This window comes from Bombyx mandarina, chromosome 05 (assembly GCF_030267445.1).
Source record: "Bombyx mandarina strain Sakado chromosome 05, ASM3026744v2".
NCBI lineage: Eukaryota > Metazoa > Arthropoda > Insecta > Lepidoptera > Bombycidae > Bombyx > Bombyx mandarina.
The window spans coordinates 3,808,918-3,832,170 of NC_143212.1; the positions used below are offsets into that span (position 1 = coordinate 3,808,918).

Here is a 23,253-nt window from a genome sequence, read left to right on the forward strand (position 1 = left end):
ATGTGTTTCGGTTTGAAGGGTGAGGCAGCCGTTGTAACTATAACTTAGAACTGATATCTCAAAGTGGGTGACGCATTTACGTTGTAGATGTCTATGGGCTCCAGTTAACACTTAACACTCAACCACTTAACACCAGGTGTAAGCATTAAAAAAAACCCTGAAATAAACTATGGTATTTTCATTTAACAAGTTCATTTTTTTTACCAAAACAAGTGATTGGATAGTTTCTTACTGCCATTATTATCATCGTCCTGCTCCTCTCCGTAGTTGATCAATCATGGGTTCTAATTAAAAGTCAAACGGTCTTTATCCTAATAAAATGGGGATTTCGGATACATGCCTCAAGATGAACCGTTGATATATTATATTATATATACGTTTGTCTATGAACTCGCGAACTGACTAACATTAATGCCGATAAAAAGAGACTATAATTAACTTCATTCAAAGAATAATCCCCAACGGAACCTTACGAAAGAATTAAATCCACAAGATAAGGATTGCGTCCCGAAGCCTATGATGCCATTAGCCATTGTGGCCGAGATAAGGAGCAACAATATAGCGATCGACTCATGAGAGACTCCCAGGGATTCTTATGAAAAAGACGAGATAATCTTTTGAGAGTGCTATAATGACGTAAATGATTAAATTGTGATCAATTGTGTGGATGACAAATTGTGAAACAAATTTAAAAGAGTTACGGAAGACTATTCCTCATCTTTACTTGTACCTACTAAATAAGAAATCACTGATCATCCAACACGGAAAGTATTAAAAAATAACAGCTGCAATTTTAATTGGCGTAAAAATGCTTTATTTAATTAAGTAGTGTGCGTAAAAGAATATTTTTGTTCAAAAATTGAATCCATCTTCTTGGAGCCAACAAAGACCGAACTTTACCGCCAAAATTTTCTTTCAGAGTCTATAGACCACGCGTGTTATTCTTAAGTTTTATTAGCAACCAGTTTGTCTATGTCTAATCAATCTGACATGCTATACTCGAATGTTTTGCTAATTTTTCTTTCTTAATTTGGATGATTTAATTTTTTTTATATACTAAATGACGAATCCTTCAACTTCTTTGTATTTGCAATGTCTCATCGGGATTCAGTGTCAGGACTTCGTGTTGGTAGCCGCAGACCAGACAAATATACAGAGTATTATTGTCATGAGCGACAGTAAGTAGAAGACTTCATGTTTGTGTTGATCGCGCGTTTCTTATATTAACCAGCCCAGTTTCTCGCCGGATCTTCTCAGTGGGTCGCGTTTCCAATCCGGTGGTAGGTTCTGCGAAGCACTGCTTTAGCAAATTCTCTCAGGTTTAGCCCGTGAGCTCACCTACCCGTCTGGGCGTAGCTGGAATAGCCTCTTAGGCTATCGACGAACGAGGTTGGAAAAAAAAGGCAACCATCGTAAATTGTAACCATTTAGCATTATATGAACTGTAAAATTGGAATAGAGAATCTATGAGCAGTGCTCATAAATATGGAAACAGCTCAAGTTTTTTAATAAGCTTTGCTCTTGAGTGTACTTGCGAGATCCATCGCAACTAACTTCAGTTGGTTAGTGCTATAAACCAAACCTCATTTAAGTTCAGCGCGTACTAGTACTAACATTAGGAACAACTCTAGTCATTGTTGATTTTGGAATTGTGGTCATAAAAAGTAATTAATAATTTACTTAAAGTATATTTGACATGACTTCAAAGGCACCACGGGCTCTTAAAGCCTTTACACTAAGTATTTGGTGAAATACGCTTTAGCTTTGGAGCGAAACCGGGCCAAGGTTACGTTCTAAGCTTTAAGTACATATGCGTATGTATGTTTGGATGGCGTATTTGAATATCGTATTTTGGCTATGTATAAACTTTGCGAGGACAAAATAATGTGAGTCCCCGTCTATACAGATTTCCTTAAAGAACTAACAGTCTTATAAAATTGTCAATTGGGTTCATTTTAACAACTATGTCGATGAGAGCCCACAAAGCGATGGACACATCTGTGAATTTATATTTAAAAAGATGTATCAGGGTTTATTTGATTCTAATCATTATCTAATTTACTGGTGGTATGGCGTCTTATGAGCCCGCATCGGAAGGTACTGCCACCTTGCCTATTGGGCGACGGAGGAGTGATATGTTCCGATTTGAAGGATGGGGAAGCTATTGTACTAGAACTAGGCCTTAGAACTCATGTCTCAATGAGGATGGCGGCATTAACGTTCCTGATGTCTATGGCTTCCGATAACTCATTAACCAGATTGATGCAGTGGGGGAGTCATGACCCTCAGTACACGTAATAAGGGTCGTGAGTTCGCCCGTCTATGAAATCAAAAAAGAATCTTCAAAAATACTATTCTACTGTTGCGTAGCTCGAGAAATTGCTTTGCCGCAGCTATCTTTTTTAGCTGGTGGAATATGATGACACTATCACCTGACACAAGTTACTAAGCGGATTGAGATAATAAATTCGAATCTACCGAAGTGACTGACCGATCGTGACAACGTAATATCATACCAGATCCCGTGATCTATGAAGCCAAGGTCAGATTTGCGTGACGTACACACACATGTGTTTTCGCAACGATTCGCGTCGAGATAATAATGCGTTTACTTTTCCTGCATCGCGGTTTTGTCGCAAGGTTGCCTATTTATAGGCCAGTTTCATTATGCACGAACAGAGATAATGCATTTGTGAATATCATTTGTGGTTTAGCCTCATCATGTTGTTAAGATATGGTTCAACACCTAGGTAATGCCTCAAACGAAAACTCACCCCTCAAAAAGTTAGTCACTGTTTGGTTGTGTAGTGCCAGTATATTTGACCGCAGCTTCTTGCCAAATGGTACCAGCGTTACTGTGGATACGTACTGTGAAGAGCTGAACACAATGATGGACAAGCTTGTGAATTTCCAGCTAGTCTTAGTTAATCGCTCATCCTTGCTGGCCCTATACGACAAAGCTCGATCTCATGCGGCACAATAGACGGTCTCTAACCTATATCCTAAATAAATCATTCACCGCAGGTACTCAACCTACCTTGCGCCAACAGACTTCTACTTTTTCCAAAGTTTGGACAACTTTTTGACAGGGAAAAAATTCAATACCCGAGATTCAGTGCAAAATGCCATTAAAGAGTTTGTCGGCTCCCGTGACTTTCTGTACACTAAAGGGCAATTTTGTAGATAAAGACCTAATATATATTATTATAATAATCATTGTTGATCCTTTCGTGTTAGAAATTGTTTAACAGCTTGGTATTGCGTTCGGGAATTTTTTAATACTGCCTGTACAGCTTATTCAGAGGTGAGCAAAAATACAGGGGGATACTCAACCATACGGACTGATGGTAGGGAAGCAGTAGGGTAGGCTCAGGTCGCATATTCGACCCTCCTGTTTACTGACTTGGAAGATGAAACCATGTAAGCTCCTCGTATGAATATGGACCACTACAGATTGAAAATGAGTAAGTCGTAAGAATATTTTGAGGAGGCCGCAGTGGGCATACTCGTTTTTTTTTTTTTGATAGGTAGCCTGACTGAAAGCCCAGTCAAGTGAGATCTTCACGAGGTGAACATTAATGCTTACTTCGCGGAATCGCTAAGCTTGTGATGAAAATTAGGTCATTGTTATTAAGAATCCTACAGAAAGATGATAACCACTACTTCCTCTTTCTTACAGACGAGGATAAGCTCCACAACATTTCGAATAGTCTTGTAATGGGAGTTATAGGAGATCACGCTGATGCGGTACATTTGCAGCAGTACATTACCAAGAACTTGCAGTTGTACAAGCTGAAGAACGGATACGAGTTGGACACGCCTGCTGTGGTCCATTTCACAAGGAGAACCCTGTCTGATAGTTTGAAGAATGGCGTTAGTTTCAGATTGGAAACCTAAATACACGGATTTGTTTAGTGGCGGTTAATCGGTTATCATGGATAAACGAAATAACGGCTCATCTCGTGCTAAGTAGCTACTGGAGTCCGTAGATATCACAACGCGAAATCGTTAATTATATTTTAATGCAGCTGTTTCACTCTTCAAACCGAAACGCTGGACAGCTTCTCGGCAGAATTATCAGCATTGAGGTTCTTATTCGTTTTTGCAACATCCTGCCCCCAGTAAATGAAATCCGAATAATTTATATCCATGTATACGTATTTTATTCTTCATCGTTCCCTCACTGCAGAGGTTCGCGACCACATATGAAGTTCCTCCTCTGTGTTCGAACATGGGTGGCATGGACCGCATGGACCGCATGGACCGACTGCTACTAACTGCTTCCTTAACCAGATGTGACCATCTGGCTGGTGTATATATATAGATATGGAAAGTTGAATTCCTCATTATATCTATAAGATTCTCATACGTTTTGTAACTTATTGTAGGAAAAGAATTCACGTCCAAAATAAGCTTTGACAATAAAATTAATATTATATTATTTATTTTTATTTATTTATTTATATTTTGTTTTCTTTCGCTTGATTTGCATAAAATAGTTACACTACATATTTTGAAGGCAAGTTTTCTTAGTGGAGATGAAAGATTCTTTTGCTTTGTTAATACAAAAGGTTCCTTTGCCTCAACGTCTCTGGTATGTACTACAGTTTGGGATTTTAACACAATAAATGCGACGTTTGCTGAAGTCACTTCTATCGTGCAATATCTGTGGATGGATTAACAAATGAACTCTCTGTGTACGGAAACGTATTGTTGCCACATTTAGATCGATTTTTCAAGCATTTCACAGTAGTCGGTAAGAAGTGAGGTATATAAGATTGCGAATGATGTTACTTAACAACGCTGCGATTTAGAAAAGCGGCTTTTTTTTTTTTTTTTTTTTTTTTTCCACAGGAGAAAATCGCCGGATCCCCACCCTCGCGGCAGGTGGGGTATGTGGGAGTTGAACCTCACTAAAAACTCCTGCCGCTCACAACCGGCGCCCTACCTCGGACCGGGCCGGAGCCCAGTCGGGGTTATTGAAACGGCGGGACAGGGTTGACGCAGAGCACATTACATCCATCCCACCGTCCCACGGACGCCGGACCGGTGGCCGCCAGCGACACGACCACCGGTTCCCTCGTTCAGCGGGCCGAGAGCCCGCTTTGATGGCGCCGCGTTACACCTTCCCCCAGAGCGGTCGGGGGAACGCGGTCTACCATCACCCGGCTTCCTATTGCGGGTGAGCGTGCAGAGCACGCCACCCCACGTCTGGGTCCCTCCCAGCACAAAACGGGTGGGACCCCTAGCTCTTAGGGGGCCAGGTCACGGATACGACCCCGGTCCCGACCCCCTGCTCGGCGGCGGCGGGTTTCTGCGTAGTGAGGAGAGCTTTCCCTCACTCGCCCCGCCGCCTCCTTCTGCGAGATGGTGCACTCGCAGAAGTCGAGCATAGCCTTCCATGACTCATCGCTGCCAAGCATCGACGCCACGACACCAGGCAGCGACAAGTCAGGTCCTATCTTTGCGACCAGGACACGGCGCTGCACCTCCCAAGCGGGGCAGACAGCGAGCGTATGCTCCGCCGTGTCCAGGTCGTGTCCACAATGGTGACACCTCGTCGTCGGCTCAGCCCCTATCCGGCGCAGGTACTTCCCGAAGCATCCGTGCCCGGTCAGCACCTGCACCAGACGAAAGGTGAGACGTCCTTCGCCACGATTCACCCAGTCATCAAAGACCGGGTAAACCGCCTCGACGATCCGTAGCCCCCACGTGGGGTTGGCCAATCGCCTCGACCACGACTCGAGCACGGACCGCCGAGAATGGGCCTTCCGCGCCCGCAGCTCACTTTCGGGGAGACGCGCCACGCCCCGAGCACGAAGCTCGCTGCGCCACCGATAGTCGGCAGCGAGCGACTCCGCCTCCAGCTCCCATGGCGGCGTCCCCGCCAAAACACACGCCGCCTCGAAGGAGACGGTGCGATATCCGCGAATGACCCTGATGGCAACGGTGCGCTGCGGCCGGCGCAGGAACCGAGCCATAGTGGCCCGGTTGCGCGGCTCAGCCCACACAGGTGCACCGTACAGGGCCATCGATCGCACCACCCCCGCGTAGAGGCGGCGTACAACCTGATCCGGTCCCCCAATATTCGGGAGCAGCCGGCTCAAAGAACCGGCCGTCCCCATCAATCGGGGGATAGAAAAAAGCGGCTTAAAATATGTTCAAGGAAGAACGGTGTCGTCGTTAGTTAAACTTTTTTAAAACACTTTTTTTGGACGGGCTTTTACAACAATTTTGAAATCTATTGAGATCGAATAATATAAATATACGCGTTTCCGCTCCCCACGTGGTCAGATATTCGCCTCGGACGTAAGGTAGGATTTTAGGGAGCTAATAATAATAATAATAAACATTTTATTCCAAACATAAATGAACAAATAATTAAACACAAATAGAGAGTGAGTAGAGAGTGAAATGCTCGAAGTGTCCCTAAAAATCGAATCAGGATCGAGGAGATTCGCAAGAGGACCACGATAGCCGATATTGTTCGAAGTTGGGGCCAAAAAATTCTTTAGTGGCGATTGCGCACCAGAAGACGCAGCGAAGGTAAGCCTCCTCAAGGTGGACCGATCTGCTGAATGTGGTCTGAATTCATTTGATGCGGACAGTACAGGACCGGTCATTATGGCCTTGGAAGAGGTAGCAGAGGAGGGTAGATGACGTTGATGATTATAATGTGTTCGCGATGTCACAAACATAATATTGAGTAAAAGATCTGCAGTGCGGGTGTTGGGACTGTTTACTATCTTCCTAGATTGCCAATGATTCTTCCCGAGTGATTTTCTGTTGGGATAATGGTTCTTTCAACAACGCCGTAACATCGCTGTAAAATAGAAGTTTCAAAACTGTAGGTGGATTATGATGTCTAAGAGAGCTCTTCCATTGATGGCTGAGGGTATGAAATACAATACGTTGAGAAGATTATATCCACGCCTCCTCCAATAGCGAAGTTACCGAAGCGAGGTGGTGTACTACTCAAGATGCCCTGATTGGTCACAACCACTAGAATTAATTAGAAATCGATGCATCGAGTGAAATTCTGTATCCATATTATCTTATTCTTCTTCTTTCTTTCCTATTAACCTCTGCTGCGGTATAGGGCTCGAATCAAATTCTTCTATTTGCATCGGTCTTGGGCAGTCTGTTCTACCTCCCCTCATGTCATGATCTTATCTGCTGTAAAGGATACATTTACTTCTCGGGTCAGTAACCTCGCGATTTGACAGCTTCGGAATCACTTGGCCACGTGCACTACGATCATAACAAGCAGTAATGAAGAGAGATATGCGAACCTAATTCGGATACATAAAATTCATGGTTCAGTAATTTTAACGTGATCTCCTCTAGTCGACAAGTTTAATACCATCCGAGATTCATTTTAATTATGAAAGTAATTAAACAACTCTAATTATACACCGAAGAAAGTCGTAAACACGAATTTTATGGAAAACAGTCTTGAGAGACTTCGGATTTGGTAAAAACGCCGAGTTTTTAGGAGATTTTTTTATTTACAAAAATCTTCAGCAAGCCCGTTTTCCTTAATACTTTCTCTGTCTTATACTCGATTTGGTAGTTTCACGTGTGGATAACAAGTGCTCGCAATTACCCTCCACGGCTTAAATGGTAGTTAAGCAATTCATGTTAACTATAATACAACCGCAAAGCAGTATGTGTTTAGGTTCGAAACCATTTTTTTTTATTGCTTAGATGGGTGGACGAGCTCACAGCCCACTTGGTGTTAATTGGTCGCTTGAGCCCATAGACATCTACAACGTAAATGCGCCACTCACCTTGAGATATAAGTTTTAAGGTCTCAGTATAGTTACAGCGGCTGCCCCACCCTTCAAACCGAAACGCAGTACTGCTTCACGGCAGAAATAGGCAAGGTGGTGGACCTACCCGCGCGGACTCACAAGAGGTCCCACCACCAGTAAAAAGTTGTTCCAACGCTTCCGAAGCTTTAAGTATTGGTTGTAACTATACTGAGAACTTAGAGCTCATATCTCAAGGTTGGTGGCGGCATTTATGTTATAAATGTCTATGGACTCCGGTAACCATTTAACACCAAGTGGGCTGTAAGATCACAAGTGTACGCAATAAAAAAAATCCTTTTAATTACAGAATCCTACGATGGTGAATATGCTATTAGCTGGCTATGATAGAAACACAGGCAGTGCACTATACGCCCTGGACTTCTTGGCTTCTTGCGTCAAAGTGCCGTACGCTGTCCACGGCTTCGGAGGCATCATCAGCTTGGGTATCCTGGATGACCTCTACAGACCAAGTAAGTTTGCAATAAATGTATATTAATTGCTATATTGGGTGAACACAGCCCACCTGGTGTCAAATGGTTACCAGAGCCTGTAGACATCATAAACGTAAATGCCTCCACCTACCTGTGGAGTTCTAAAGTCTCAGTTTTTACAGTAAAACGGCTGCCCCACCCTTCAAACCGAAACGTATTACTGCTTCACGGGAGAAATAAGCAGGGCGGTGGTACCTACTCGTGCGGACTCACAACACGTCTTAACACCAGTAATTTTTTGCAACATTGTTGCAGTAGTATACAATTAAGATAGCAAGATAGTCGTCGTGGCCTAAAGGATAAGACGTCCGGTGCATTCGTATCGAGCGATGCACCGGTGTTCGAATCCCGCAGGCGGGTACCAATTTTTCTAATGAAATACGTACTTAACAAGTGTTCACGATTGACTTCCACGGTGAAGGAATAACATCGTGTAATAAAAATCAAACCCGCAAAATTATAATTTGCGTAATAATTACTGGTGGTAGGACCTCTTGTGAGTCCGCACGGGTAGGTACCACCACCCCGCCTATTTCTGCCGTGAAGCAGTAATGCGTTTCGGTTTGAAGGGTGGGGTAGCCGTTGTAACTATACTGAGACCTTAGAACTTATATCTCAAGGTGGGTGGCGCATTTACGCCGTAGATGTCTATGGGCTCCAGTAACCACTTAACACCAGGTGGGCTGTGAGCTCGTCCACTCATCTAAGCAATAAAAAAAAAAGCAAAACCGCAATGTTTTTCTTTTAAATTTTCATTTTGCCACACTTAGATATCCTGTCGTTTATCTTTTCCGCAGCGTTATCGCAAACAGAAGCTTACGAAGTATTGAAAATTTGCATCAGGGAAATACAGAAGAGACTGTTTGCTAATTTGAAGAATTTCCAAGTTAAGATTGTGTCTAGATGCGGCATCAAGACTCTGCCGACGATAAACGCAGATACTTTTAGTAAATAAATGGTCTATTTTCTTGTAAAAAAATAAAGTTTTGTCAATGATTTGTTGAACTATATCCGAAGAAATGCGATGAATGTTAAACGTTAAATGTCTTGAAGTTAGGGTTTTCTCCCGTGTTATGGGTGTCGGGAGTATTGATAGGGGATGGAAATACGTGATGCTTATTATTCTTTTTTTCGGATTTCGTGAATCGTAGTCATAGTTTGAATTTTTATTATTAGTTACCATCAAAGGTTGATCATACGGACAAATTGATGAACTTCTTACTTAACGCGGTTGACAATCGACAATTCTTCCATGTCGATAAAGATAAAATAATTACCGGTCATCGTTCTCTTCGAACCCGTCGCTTGCGACGAAGGGCTCGACGAGTAAATGAACCCACAGACACAGCCCACTGAATTTCTCGCCGGATCTTCTCAGTGGGTCGCGTTTCCGAAGCACTGCTCTTGCTAGGGCTAGTGTTAGCCACGTCGTCAGGTTTGAGCCCCGTGAGCTAACCTACTAGTTAAGGCTACGCTGAAATGGTCTCTCAAGACCATCAGCTTAGCTAGGAATCAAAAAAATAATGAAGGCCAAGGTTCTACGAAAACGTTCCCAATTTCTTCTCTATCTAATTATAAAGGAATACATTGCAGATAATTTTACAGTATGTAAACACACGTCAAACTACAACACAATGACACAGGTGATAACGAACGAAACGCGATAGACTTGTTATCGCGTACCCACATCACGACGTGCGCGGAAAGGACAACTCTTTAAGTATAATACTCGCAAGGATGCGTGTGATAATTGTAGAGAATTGTAAATGATAATAGCCACCTTGGGCTACTTGGTGAAGACGTATGGGTAAACAGAGCATCGTACCTTTTTTTTGTGTCTCAAGCAGTAGTATCGCGAGGGAGGGGCAAGAGGGGCATCAGACCTCGGACGCTACTTACAAAGGGGCGCCAAAAGGTCCGCAAAAAATACTACTACTACTGCACTGACACTATGACCCCGAAGCGGGTCTTGGCCTCCGACAATAAATTTGAATATGCCATGCGATGTTGATGTGCCGTTTAATTTTAAAAATAGTTAAACTACATAGTAAACATAGATAGAAAGTCGAAATTGGACAGCCTTTTACGTATACGAACTGTAGTTTTAATAGTCACTGCCGAATGAAACTACAAAGTGGTACAAAATGAAAGAAAAAAAGCAATTCGGGTCATTGAGTCTTTTTGTTTCTTAGTGAAGACTACCAATCCGGAAACTGTAATTTATTATTGATTGCTCCACTATTTAGTGGATGTTATTATACATATAAACCTTCCTCTTCAATCACTCTATCTAATAAAAAAAACCGCATCAAAATCCGTTGCGTAGTTTTAAAGATTTAAGCATACATAGGGATATAGGGACAGAGAAAGAGACTTTGTTTTTTACTATGTACCGATGAGTAGGATCTGTTGATGAGTTACAGGAGTCCGGGGACCGGAGCGGGGCGCTCGATTTGCGATTGGTGTGATTAATTGCTGAAATCGTTGTCGAAATTATTCCTCTAGCGTTTAAGCCGTATTTACTATTGGGTAGTTAATTTATTAATACCCATAATGACACAACGCAATGTTGGTCAAACCAATTTTATTCGAAACCACAAGCCTTAATGTTCATTCAATTGTGTTTTATCATTCGCGTAATGTATTATTGTAAAAGACAAATTTCATAAATGCGGTTTTGTAATTGTATATGTTGTTTTAGAATAATGTTTGTAGTTAAAATAGCGATATTTACCTTGCCTCATAGTAAGTGTGCTTACGTTGATATATCTGGCAACAATTCTGTATAGAGAATACAATATACATACACTTATTGTTCGTGTAATTTTTTGTCGCCAGGAAAAAATATCAGTTTACATTTTCGGTGTTCGAATCTCAGGCGGGTACCAATTTTTCTAATGAAATACGTACTCAACAAATGTTCACGATTGATTTCCACGGTGAAGGAATAACATCGTGTAATAAAAATGAAACCCGCAAAATTATAATTTGCGTAGTTACTGGTGGTAGGACCTCTTGTGAGACAGCACGGGTGGGTACCACCATCTTGCCTATTTCTGCCGTGAAGCAATAATGCGTTTCGGTTTGACGGGTGGGGCAGCCGTTGTAACTTACTTGAGACCTTAGAACTTATATCTCAAGGCGCATTTACGTTGTGGATGTCTATGGGCTTCAGTAACCACTTAAGACCAGGTGAGCTCTTCCACCCATCTAAGAAATAAAAAATAAAAAACACGACGAGCATACAGCTCACCTGATGACGAGGGGTTACCGTCGCCAATGCATGACCGTTAAAAAATATATTAAATATAAATCTGCCATTTACGGTAAATAGTATTTTGATACTCCTATGAATACAATATATTATGTGCAAAATTTATACTAATTACGGATATTGACTTTGTGGCCGTAAGGTGAGAAGTTTGTGTATTGTTTTTTTTGTTAATTTTTTGTTTCTTTATGTTGAAACGTAATGTGGTGAATTATTTACTATGTGTAGGATCTGTGAAAATGCACAAGTGTGGCAATAGAGAACAAAGCTGCTGGATTAGGCCTCTCGGCTTCCTCTAACAAAGTTGAAGCCCTGTGTGCTTAGTGCAGTTTTTTTAACTTCTCGATTAGGTAAAAGTTAACTCAGATTTGTATGAGAAGTTAAAAACTAACTAACTAAGCACACTCACGTCCTAGTATATTCTCATCACTTAATAAGACGTTATTTAATCTCACATCATTTCGTCTCGTTTCATTCAATTTCATCGTAATAGATCTTATTTTCAAATAAATCAACCTCTTTTCATTTCACTCCTGTTTCCATTAAAACTATATCAATAATTGTTTTTTTTTGTAAATTAGACACTGGCAACAAAGTCATTGTACGAAGCCAGTTGCTATACTAAAAAAGATCAGTTTGACATATAATCCTTTTTTTTTTAAATTTGCACTGCAGTCGCATATTTACCATAAACCAGTGTGAAATTATTGTCTATGAAATTGTCAACTGAAAAACAAGTACGCAATGTATCTAATTATAATTTCGTCATGGTCGTTCGAAATATCCCGTTTAAGTACTGTCATCTCGTGTTGTTAGTATAGCTGATATAAGTGAGAGGTTTCACCGTCTAACTCAAGTGGAAAAGCGAAAGTACAAATGTAAATAAATAAAAAAAAGGTATTGCAATCAATGTGTTGGCAATGTTGTGTAATTAAACATTAAGTTTTATTAAAGTATAGGAAGTCATAGGCGTGATTTGTTTTATAGTAACACACCTAAGTATATCGAATAGAATCGAATCTAATAAAAAATATATACTATGTAACAATTACACGCCTCACACGCGATACGCTAATGAAATTATAATCATTTATACTAAATTAACTTTAGTAATTAGTAGTAAATAAACTTTAGATTATATAACTGTTACCTTTGACCAAATTATATAAGAGGCAGTTACATATAATGTTATTGCAATAATGAAAACACGTCGGCATTTTCACATGTTTGTGTTCAAATTAAGCGGTGTATGTGAATTTTTGTGCAGCGTGCAATCATCGGCAATGTTATATCTTCTTATCGGCCCACAGACGTCCACTGCTAGACATAGGCCTCCCCCAAGTCTCGCCACAAAAACCGGTCCTGCGCTGCCTGCATCCAGCGGATCCCCGCGAACCTCGATAGATCGTCGGTCCATCTTGTGGGAGGCCTACCCACGCTACGTCTTCCGGTACGCGGTCGCCACTCAAGAACTTTCCTGCCCACTGCCACTTCAACGTCGCAATCCTTTGGGCTATGTCGGTTACCATGGTTTTCCTGCGAATCTCCTCATTTCTGATTTGATCTCGCAGGGAAACTCCGAGCATAGCCCTCTCCATTGTTCTTTGGGTGATCTTGAGCCTTCTTATAAGGCCCATTGTGAGCGACCACGTCTCCGTGCCATATGTCATCACTGGCAGCACACACTGGTCAAAGATTTTCGTCTTGGGACACTGTGGTATTTGTGATGAGAAGATTTTACGCAGCTTTCCGAACGCTGCCCAAAAAATGCAGAACTGAATTAAAATATAATAGGAGTGTCGAAGATTTCGGCATATCGTGTTCGGTTTTATTACCTGATAAGAATGGGGGTGAATTGAAGATGATGTGTTATGTAAAGGCGTATTTGGAAGTGTCCAGTATTTAGCTAGCTGTCTTAAATATTGCACTGCAGCAGTATAGTAAAATTTTGTTTTATTGCTTAGGTAGATGGACGAGCTCACATACCACCTGGTGTTAAGTGGTTACTGGAGCACATAGACATCTACAACGTAAATGCGCTGCCCACAAAATTATCTTGGCTAAATGGGGAATACCATATATACCATACCAGAATACCGTTAATTTTATTTCTGCGCACATCGACATAATGAATAACTAGAGATATTTGTATTAGTGACTTGTATGTAATGAAAAATAAATAGAAAATCGACAATTTCTTAACTATTAATTGACAATCATTCCAATAAATTGATAATGCCAATTAAAAATACCGCAAAATACCACCAAATTACTGTTAAGAAATATATCTTACCACATAATACGTGGATTAAAATTATGCACACACAACACACACACAGTGGCACTAAAATTCACTTTTCACTTTAAAGCGGTCAAAATTGTACTTTACGCTAAAGAGATAAAGTTCATATTTAGCTGCGAAGGAGAGAGGAGCGCGCGTACGGCTGCGCTCGCGTCGTTGCTCTGAAGGGGCTTCTATCATGAGACCTCATGTTTTCTTAGTGTACAGTGTGACCATGATCAATGAGAATGGGAGGGATTGTTTTACATAACATTCGGGTATTACTTGCACTATTTATTTCAGCGATGCAGGGTAAATTGTGTTGTAAGGTATGAAAAAGAGAGCAGTAGAGAGAGAGAGAGAGAAAGAGAGAGAGATAAATATATAATCTACTTTATTGCACACCAAAGTACAAGATTAAAAAAAACAGTCAACTGGTAGATACATTTGTATAATAGGCGGTCTTATCTCTAAAAGCGGTCTCTTCTAAACTACGGTATAAGGTCACGTCCTTAAAGATCCATCAGATCCAATAACCTTCGCATTAGACGCCTTCAACTCTAACACTAGGAGCAGGCTTAGGGACCCCGGTAACCGTACTCGTCAAACTCGACAAAGAGGTCGACGTGCTACCTAACCCATGCATCAGCCCGCTGTGTTCCTCGCCGGATCTTCTCAGCGGGTCGCGATTCCGAAGCAATTGCTCTTGAGTTGGTTAGGTCTCCTTCGGAGGCGCTCGGGCAGTTGTTGGCATGGCAAATCCCACCCCTCCTGGCTGAGCCTTTGCTCGCCCATCTGTCCTGGTGAAACTAGAAAGGCCTCCGGGCCACCAGTAATCTTTCAATCATAAAAAAAAACAGCAACAACGGTTTAATTTACAGAAATTCTGGAAAATATTAAGATACAGTAGGAGCAGTATATAACACATGAAATCTCCATTTAAACGGTAACAAAATCGTCGAAGCTAAATCACAATCACATGTGTTCAGTAGTAGCGAACCTGCGACGCCCGTCTAAGCGTCGAGGGCCATTTCGATCCACGCTTCCCGAATGAATGATGAAAATTATATTCTCTCAATAGTTGTAGCTCCGAAATGAATACATCTCTTCATTTAGACGCTTCTCGTTTGAAGAGATAACAAATTTTGTTTTGGCACTTCAGAGAAATTGATAATGTAAATGCCTAATGTAGGTACAGATTATTTATCTGATAAAATACCTTCGCAGCGAATTGAGCTCTTGTTAATAATAGATTTTGAAGTGATATTAATGAAAGAAATGATGAAATGAAAGAAAGAGAAAAAAAAGCAGAAATAAAAAGATCGTCCATCAAATTTATTCTTCACGTGTTGTCACCCGAATCGAGAATGAATGAAAGTTTTTTTTTGTTTTTTTTTTCGCATTTACATATTTCTGTTCGCGTACTACAAAGACTTCTTAACATACAAAATATTAAATGAGTATTTTTGATGATTCAACATTTTAGTCTAAGTGCTCTAACGTTTGAGTTTCTTATCGGCAGTATGCGATATGGCTCATTAATCTACATATTTAGATATCACATCAACTGTGTACAATGAAGAAAAAAAGCGTTGCTGACACTGCGATCGCCCACCCGTCAATTGGGCTATATATTTCATTACGAAGACAAAAAAAAATTAAGGGCTATCAACAGCTATGAGAACTTTTCATCATAATGTTTACATCAGTGCTAATAGAGGACTCATGAAACATTCTGAACCTAACCAACCTATAAGTATGTATGCTTAGATTCTCTAGACCGGTCAACTCTTGACATAGAAACGTGGTGGTGTGATGACGTTGCCTGGTGGACATATTTTTTTTTATTGCTTAGATCAGTGGACGAGCTCACAGTTCACCTGGTGTTAAGTGGTTACTGGAGTCCATAGACATCTATAGCGTAAATGCCTCCACGCACCTTTGAGATATGAGTTCTAAGGTCTCAGTATAGTAACAAGGGCTGCCTCACAACGCATTACTTCACGGCCGAAATAGGCAGGGTGGGGGTGCACCTAAGCAGACTCACAAGACGTCCTACCACCAGTAAGTTTGTCTTACGTAGTTTGGACATGAACTACGGTTGCTTAGCTTAGAAAATGAATGGTGGAAGATTTGTTAGCTGAGGGGGTATGCGGGGTTCGAACATCGATCGACGCATTCGCCTCGCCCGATACGAGTGCATTGCTCGTCTTATTTAGGCCACGACGACTTCAAAATGTCGAAGCAGTAGATTTTGCTGTTATTTTCTGGAAATTTCTAATCTGCGATATCCGTAAATGACATCCACGTAACAAGATAAGGTTGTATTTGCTTTGATTTTATCTCTCATATTACATACCGATATAAATCAATTATGATTAATATGTAAAACAATAACAGTCAAATGGGCCGATAGCCCGGTCACCGTCCTAATCGAACCCGTTGCTTGTGGCGAAGGGCTCGACGAGCGAATTAACCCATAGACACAGCCCACTGAGTGTCTCGCCGGATCTTCTCAGTGGGTCGCGTTTCCGATCCAGTGGTAGATTCTGCGAAGCACTGCTCTTGCTAGGGTCAGTGTTAGCATCACTCTGGTTTGAGCCCCGTGATCTCACCTAATAGTTAAGGTTACGCTGTTAGCCTCTTAAGACTATCAGATTATGTAGGAAAAAAAAGGGCCGATAATTCATCTTAATCATGTCTTCCAGTGTATTATGGAAAAAACAATGTTAGCTCGACATTTTACCTCAAATGATAACTTCCTTCTGTAGGTACAAATATTTTATTAAACGAGTAACAATTAATTACTCGGAAGTAGGAAATTATGTAGTGATTTCTCGAGCATTTAGTATACCGTAGTCCAAGGTCGCGCCCGTATCAGACACGGCTGACAAAAGTCAACGTTACCAAGCTAATAGTAGCAGGAAAATAATTATGCAAAGGCATTATAAAAATAAATTTAATGCGCTGTGTAGTTTTAATCAAAATCAGAATTTTTCACACCTTCAAAGTCGCTGTAATTATCTATGCAGTGGAATGTTTCAGTGTAATATTCACAAACTTCAAGACGTAATGCCGATGCTAATTCAATAACTTTACTATTTAGATCTTGTGTCCTTGGATCAGGATAAAAAAAATTAATATTTACATCGCATTGATGATCACGTAGATATCAGATTTTAGTTATTAAGCTATATTTATTTCATTAGGTACAGTAAACATATCGCCAAACACGAGATAACCAAGACTGTAATGATTAAAGAATGTGATGAGGCTCTGAAACTCAGAGTATCAGCTTGTAGGTTCAAGGACGTCCGGAATTTACAAGATGTCAATATTTAATCAAATTATCAGTTCGACAAATAGTATACAAAACACAAAATATCTTTCAGGCTCGCTGTGTCGGATAAATGTATCACGGTCATGACAAGTGTTTCTTCAACAAGGTCTATATAAAGTCCTTTTCGGTAGATAGTCCGACTGTTATGCCCAGCGTCGATTTTTATTGTCAGATAAAAATAATAAAGTAAGCCCTTAAGTAGTAAAGTAGTGAGTTCCCAGCTGTTCTGCTAGTATATTCTCTAGACTCAACTGAAAGCAAAGAGATACACTATTTTTTTGTCGGCAGACGAGCATCATACGGCCCACCCGTGTGCTTGGTGTGAGTTTTTTTTACTTATCGATCGCGTAAAAGTTAACTCAAATTTGTATGGAGTTGGATAGAGTTCCTACGATTGCCGCTAGGGGCGCTGTACTAATTCCATACTTGAGTGAGCTTTTGGGTTCCGGTCCGGTCCGTGGTCGTTTTTAGTGATGTTCAACTCCCACATACCGCCGCGGCGGGTGGAGATCCGGTGATTTTCTCCTGTAAAAAAAGTTCACCCTACAAAGCGATAAAAAACAATTGCTCTGACAACCCTAGAGTAAATTTGTTCTCATTATCTCGGTGTAGGTACAGCATAGCATAATCTATGTAAACGTGCGCGCCTAGAAGATTCTCGTTGCGTAATTTGTTTACCCTGTAACGTGAAATTAAGTGTCGGCACCATAAAACAATTTACGTCCTATTTAATATTAGGTGTAGCGGTTTGAGCCACAAATATATGGTTTAATATTGATTGGTAATAATTTTTATGATACATTAATGTCGGAAGGCGATCGCGTACTAATCGTAGGGTGTAAGTGTCGTCAGAGAACAAAATGTCAGTATGAAAATTCACAAAGCAAATAGTTTATCTGTATATATTAAAATAGTACGCGACCGAGCTACGTTCGTAATAGGACGCCTTTATCAGATGACCTGCAAGCGAAGTAAATTATCCCTTCGAAATAAGGTGACATTCTACAAAACTTGCACACGCCCCGTCATGACGTATGCAAGTGTAGTGTTCGCTCACGCGGCCCGCGCCTACTTGAAACCCCTTCAAAATATTCAATCCCGTTTCTACAGGATAGCCGTCGCGTCGGAGCGCCGTTGTTCAATAGTCAATAGTAAAAAAAAAATATTCAACATAAATAAAAGTACATACTTGTTGAACGTCAAAAAGAACTACCGCCAATTCACAAAAACTAGCCTCCGTCCTGAGAAGAACTGGGAAGAAACTCAGAGGTATTTTAACGTAACAATTATTTCAATATTGAAAAGCCCGGAGCGAGCAACTCATTCCCACTTTGTGCAATCTTTTAGATAATCATTGACTTTATTGTAAGCTTTATTGCACAGATGTTATTTAATAATTTTTCTTAAACCTATGTATATGTAGGTTCTAAACATCTTCTGGGGTTTTGTTGAACAGGCGCACAGACAACCGACAGACAGTTCGTCAAGAACCTGCACGACGACCTGGACCTAGAGTCCATCAGTAAGTGTCTACAGTCGGCATCAATACGCCACTTCGATAAAGCGGCACGACACAAAAACCATCTTGTCACGGCCGCCGGGAATTACATACCTGATCCTGTGGACCGAATGGTGAACAGTCGACGTCACCCTAAGCACGTCATTACGGATCCTCCCGAACCATTAACGGTGCTTTTAGGTACCACAAGCACCGGTCGCCGTCCTCGTCAAACCTGTCGCTTGCGACGAAGGGTTCGGCGAGTAAATTAACCTACAGACCCAAGCTACAGAGTTCCTAGCTGGATCTTCACAGTGGGTCGCGTTTCCGATCCGGTGGTAGATTCTGCGAAGCGCTGCTCTTGCTCGGGCTAGTGTTAACAACGTCACCAGGTTAGAGCCCCGTGAGCTCACCTACTCGTTCTGTGAATCTAGTATAACATCTCGAGGTTACTAGAACAGACAGGTAAGAAAAAAACTATTAAAGAATCTCTCTATCCGCTACGGCAGTTCGTTCACTGTGCACTCTGTGCGTCTGTGGAACTCAGTTCCACACTCAATCCGTGCAAGTCCCTCACTTGATGTATTCAGGAAGGTATTAAAAGAGCACTATCTATCAATTTAGTATTACTTATATGTATTTATTTTAAGTATTTCATTATATATGTACGTGTATGTATATGTTTATGTTATTTATGTGTGTATGTATATAGTCTGATATATTATGTATTAGTGTTTTTTATTTTTATTATTGTTATTGTGTATTGTATCAATAAGTAAATTGAATAGATTGTATTCTTCTACCCACTCATGTAAAGCTTTCCTTCTTTAAGAACGGTTAGCTGGTAGAAAACTCAATTGTTGAGTTAAGCTCGCCATTTTTATATCTTATCGCAACTACTGTAATATTAACTGGGTGTACAATAAAGAATAAAGAAGAAGAAGAATTTAAACGATTATTTCGAAAACACAGAAACTACAGAAATTATTTGTAAATACAGATCATTATGTAGATTGCGAACACGAACGTTTTTGTACATAATAAGCAGTACCTATATATTATTTACTAGGGGCAAGCTCCAGCTTCGCTCGGGTCATTAATAAAAATTTCAAAATTAAAAATCATAATACACACACACATCAACCCTTCTATTTGCGTCAAATTACTAAAAAAAGAAAATTATAAAGAAAGTTTTGAATATTATTATTTGATAGAACTTTTATTTTCATTTAAATGATATTTTTTTATCTGTTTTATTATTATTTTTCTAATTTTCGTTAAAAGGTCATACACAGAAAACAAAAGCCATTGATTTTATTAAGTCAGAGCTTCCCTATAAACGATATTTGACGCTGTTTTTTATTATTATAAAATAACACTTATTGCGGCATAACTATAATAGTCAGACATACGCTGTCGCAACACTTTTTGTAAATAATAATGAGTTCTACAAAGTCATAGTACATATTTTATTCTATCATCAATAGTTTTCGCAGCGCACGCGATGTAAACAATATTTTAGGTAATTTTTTTACATCTAGGGTTACATTATTGGAGTTTTAGTAAGAATCCCTAATTTAAAAAAAAAAGAATATAGCCTATTATATCATTTGGGGATAGTGTAGCTTCTAAACAGTTAAAGAATTTTTCAAATCGGTTCAGTAGTTCCGGAGCCTAATCAATACAAACAAACAAAAAAATCTTTCCTCTTTATAATATTAGTATAGATGTATTGCACGAGAGGCTTACAAGCTATAATCTAGTTATTTAGGTGACATTTCGACCCAATTTCCAGTCCATCATTATCGAAGCGGAATGCTGCCTCTCGGACATCCTGAATAGATAATCTATGCTCAAGTCATGACAGATCTAGTGTATAGTGACGTCTATATACGGTATACTAATATCTAACATTTGAAATATTGTATTTGATGGACGTGGGTTAATAGTTAAACATCTCAATAAGATTTAGACCTCATGTCTTGAGGCGGTTAGCGGCATTCACATTGTTATGTTTGTTTACTGCGATACCTACTTAACATACTTGAGACCTTAGAACTTATATCTCAAGGTGGGAGGCGCATTTGCGTCGTAGATGTCCATCGGCTCCAGTAACCACTTAACTCCAGGTGGGCTGTGAGCTCGTTCACCCATCTAAGCTATAAAAAAAAACCATCAGATGGAACTTTCGCCCATCCATTTCCATAACTTGACAAATATTTTAAAATACTCGGCTTTTATTTTTGCAGCGCGATAAAGACGTCCCTGCCTATTTTGTTACAAAGGAATTTTGTGTTCAGAATGCTTTATTCCAATTTTTTAACGCTCTCGATAGCGTAAAAGTTAACTCAATTTCGTATGCAGTTGGAACGTTTGCCTACGTTTACCGCTAGGGGCGCTGTTCAAACTGCATACATATCTGAGTTAACTTTTACGCTATGGAGAGCGTTAAAAAACTTGCACTAACCACCATATTGAAAAATATAATCTTATATTCAATATTTAAAAAAAAAAGACATGCCCGCTGAGTTTCTTGCCAATTCTTCTCAGGACGGAGGCTAGTTCTTGTGAATTGGCGGTAGTTCTTTTGACGTTCAACAAGTATGTACTTTCATTTACGTTGAATAAAAATTTTTTTATTTGATTTGATTTGATAGATAATACACATAAATTAGTTACTAAGCACACAGTTTCGACAGGCATGTCAGGCGTTTATTACAACAAAGTGAAATTTCTAATTTTGTGTTTTACAATAGTGAAGTGCCTAGTAAATTTGCATTAGCAATTTTTTTTTTATTTTTTTGCTAATTCATTTCGATCAGTAGTTATACTGAACAGGTATTACTGGTACTGGTGGTGGGACCTTTTGTGAGTCCGCCACTCTGCCTATTTCTGCTGTGAAGCAGTAATGCGCTTCGGTTTGAGAGTGGGGCAGCCGTTGTAACTATACTGAGATCTTAGAACTTATGTCTCAAGGTGGGTGGCGCACTTACGTCGTAGAAGTCTATGGGCTCCAATAACCACTTAACACCAGGCGGGCTGTAAGCTCGTCCACTCATCTAAGCAATAACAAAAAAGCTTAATCGTATTCTGGTTAAAGCTTACGAAGTAGTACATACATTTATAAATCTGTAAAGAAGATCTTCCGCCAGATATTTGTCATTGCTTAGTTGGCCAACTGAATTGTCTACTATCGAGCAGCGATATACGCATACCTGATAGTTCGACGATTTGTTGAAATAATGTAGTGCCTAAGAAAAAACCCAATAGATAATGTTGAATGTTGTAAGATTTCAGCAGCAGAGATAGGTGAGCTCATGACCCTCCCAGTGTTTAACTTATTCGGGTACAGAACCCACAGCGTGGATTGTGTCTCGCTAACAACCTTAATTAACCCTTTTAGTGCTTATTATTTCACATATTTAATATTTTGCAGAAATTGCTATAGGATTTTTGAAAAAAAGTTACTTGCTAAAAACACGTAACTATAAAAAAAAACATAAATCAATGCTAAACTCCCAGCAAAATAATTTTAAACGGTTATTTAGATGTGTTAGGTATTAAATTATTAAAAACGTTATACTTTCGCGCGCTAACGACCGTACAGGTTCCGACGCTCCGCACTTTATACGCATTCATAGAATCGATATATCGACGGTTCGCACTAAAGCCCAATGCTTGCAAACAAAATAGACTATAGTATTTGCGTCTCTATGACCAACGGTACTCCTAAAACATTGTATTTCTCATTCGAGCACTACATAACAAAATATAATTTACCACTTTCAATTTGATCAATTGATATCAATCGATTTCGGTTCAATGTGAGAATTAGATTCTTACTGAACGATTAATAATAGATTTTACGTCATTGCGTTAAGGATGATGTTTGCGAAATTGTATCGGAGGCCACAAGAATTTTTGCGATCGATTGGTAAGCACTATAGGTACCATCTATACTATTCTATACTAATATATCAATCTACAGTGGTTTTTACGGATGTTCCGTTATAACTATTGAACCATGCATCCGATTGACTTGAAACTTGGTATCCATGTAGAAAACACATGTACTTAATGAATAGGCTAATATTTATATTAACGTTGGACTCCCTAATAATAATAACAATAAATAATACTGTTAATTTTAAATGCCAAGCGAAGCGGGTGAGTACGGCTAGTCTATTTATAAAAAAAATATGAGGAAATATGATGCTGTAATGAACACTGACAGCCGATTGGCAACAGCATTTTTAATTTCGTTTTTAATTTTCATCTACTTTGTTAGTTTACAGAATGAAAATTAGTGCTAAAGAGGTGAGCTCCCATTGAGCATTGAAAACGCTTGTGTGCGCTTACTAATCAAAACACACCTCGCCTTATTTTCCGCTGTTTCGAAAATCATTGATAATAATGTCATAAAACGAACTAGTGGTCCCGCAGTAGTCGAAATTCGACTATAATTAATTGAAACTATAACTTTCAATATTATTATGGTCCTATTGTTACAGATTTCGCCAAGACTACACTATAGACAAATACTCGTAATATTAAAGAT

At 39.9% G+C, this 23,253-nt stretch overlaps 2 protein-coding genes across 6 annotated transcripts in view; one reads left to right on the forward strand and one right to left on the reverse strand.

The window, feature by feature from the left end:
- The window catches only part of M7BP (Myosin-7a binding protein), a 112,632-nt gene extending 98,590 nt beyond the window's left edge, over positions 1 to 14,042 (reverse strand). For all 5 annotated transcript variants that reach the window (XR_016323073.1, XR_016323072.1, XM_089727306.1 and 2 more), the window contains exon 1: positions 13,870 to 14,042. The gene's annotated coding sequence lies outside the window, so the exon portion shown is untranslated. The remainder of the gene's footprint in view (positions 1 to 13,869) is intronic.
- LOC114251900 (proteasome subunit beta type-2) lies at positions 1,061 to 9,260 on the forward strand. The gene is made up of 4 exons (XM_089727319.1): positions 1,061 to 1,178; positions 3,680 to 3,873; positions 8,122 to 8,284; positions 9,103 to 9,260. The coding sequence occupies exons 1-4, from the start codon at positions 1,061 to 1,063 to the stop codon at positions 9,258 to 9,260; spliced, it is 633 nt and encodes a 210-aa protein (XP_089583445.1).
- Positions 14,043 to 23,253: the final 9,211 nt, after the last annotated feature.

Bases quoted from the DNA above. Each gene is read 5' to 3' on its own strand.
- LOC114251900 (XM_089727319.1), top strand. From the start codon at position 1,061: ATGACGAATCCTTCAACTTCTTTGTATTTGCAATGTCTCATCGGGATT. The intron at 3,874-8,121 runs GTTAGTTTCAGA...TTTTAATTACAG, and splicing joins CTGATAGTTTGAAGAATGGC to AATCCTACGATGGTGAATAT. The intron at 8,285-9,102 runs GTAAGTTTGCAA...TCTTTTCCGCAG, and splicing joins GGATGACCTCTACAGACCAA to CGTTATCGCAAACAGAAGCT.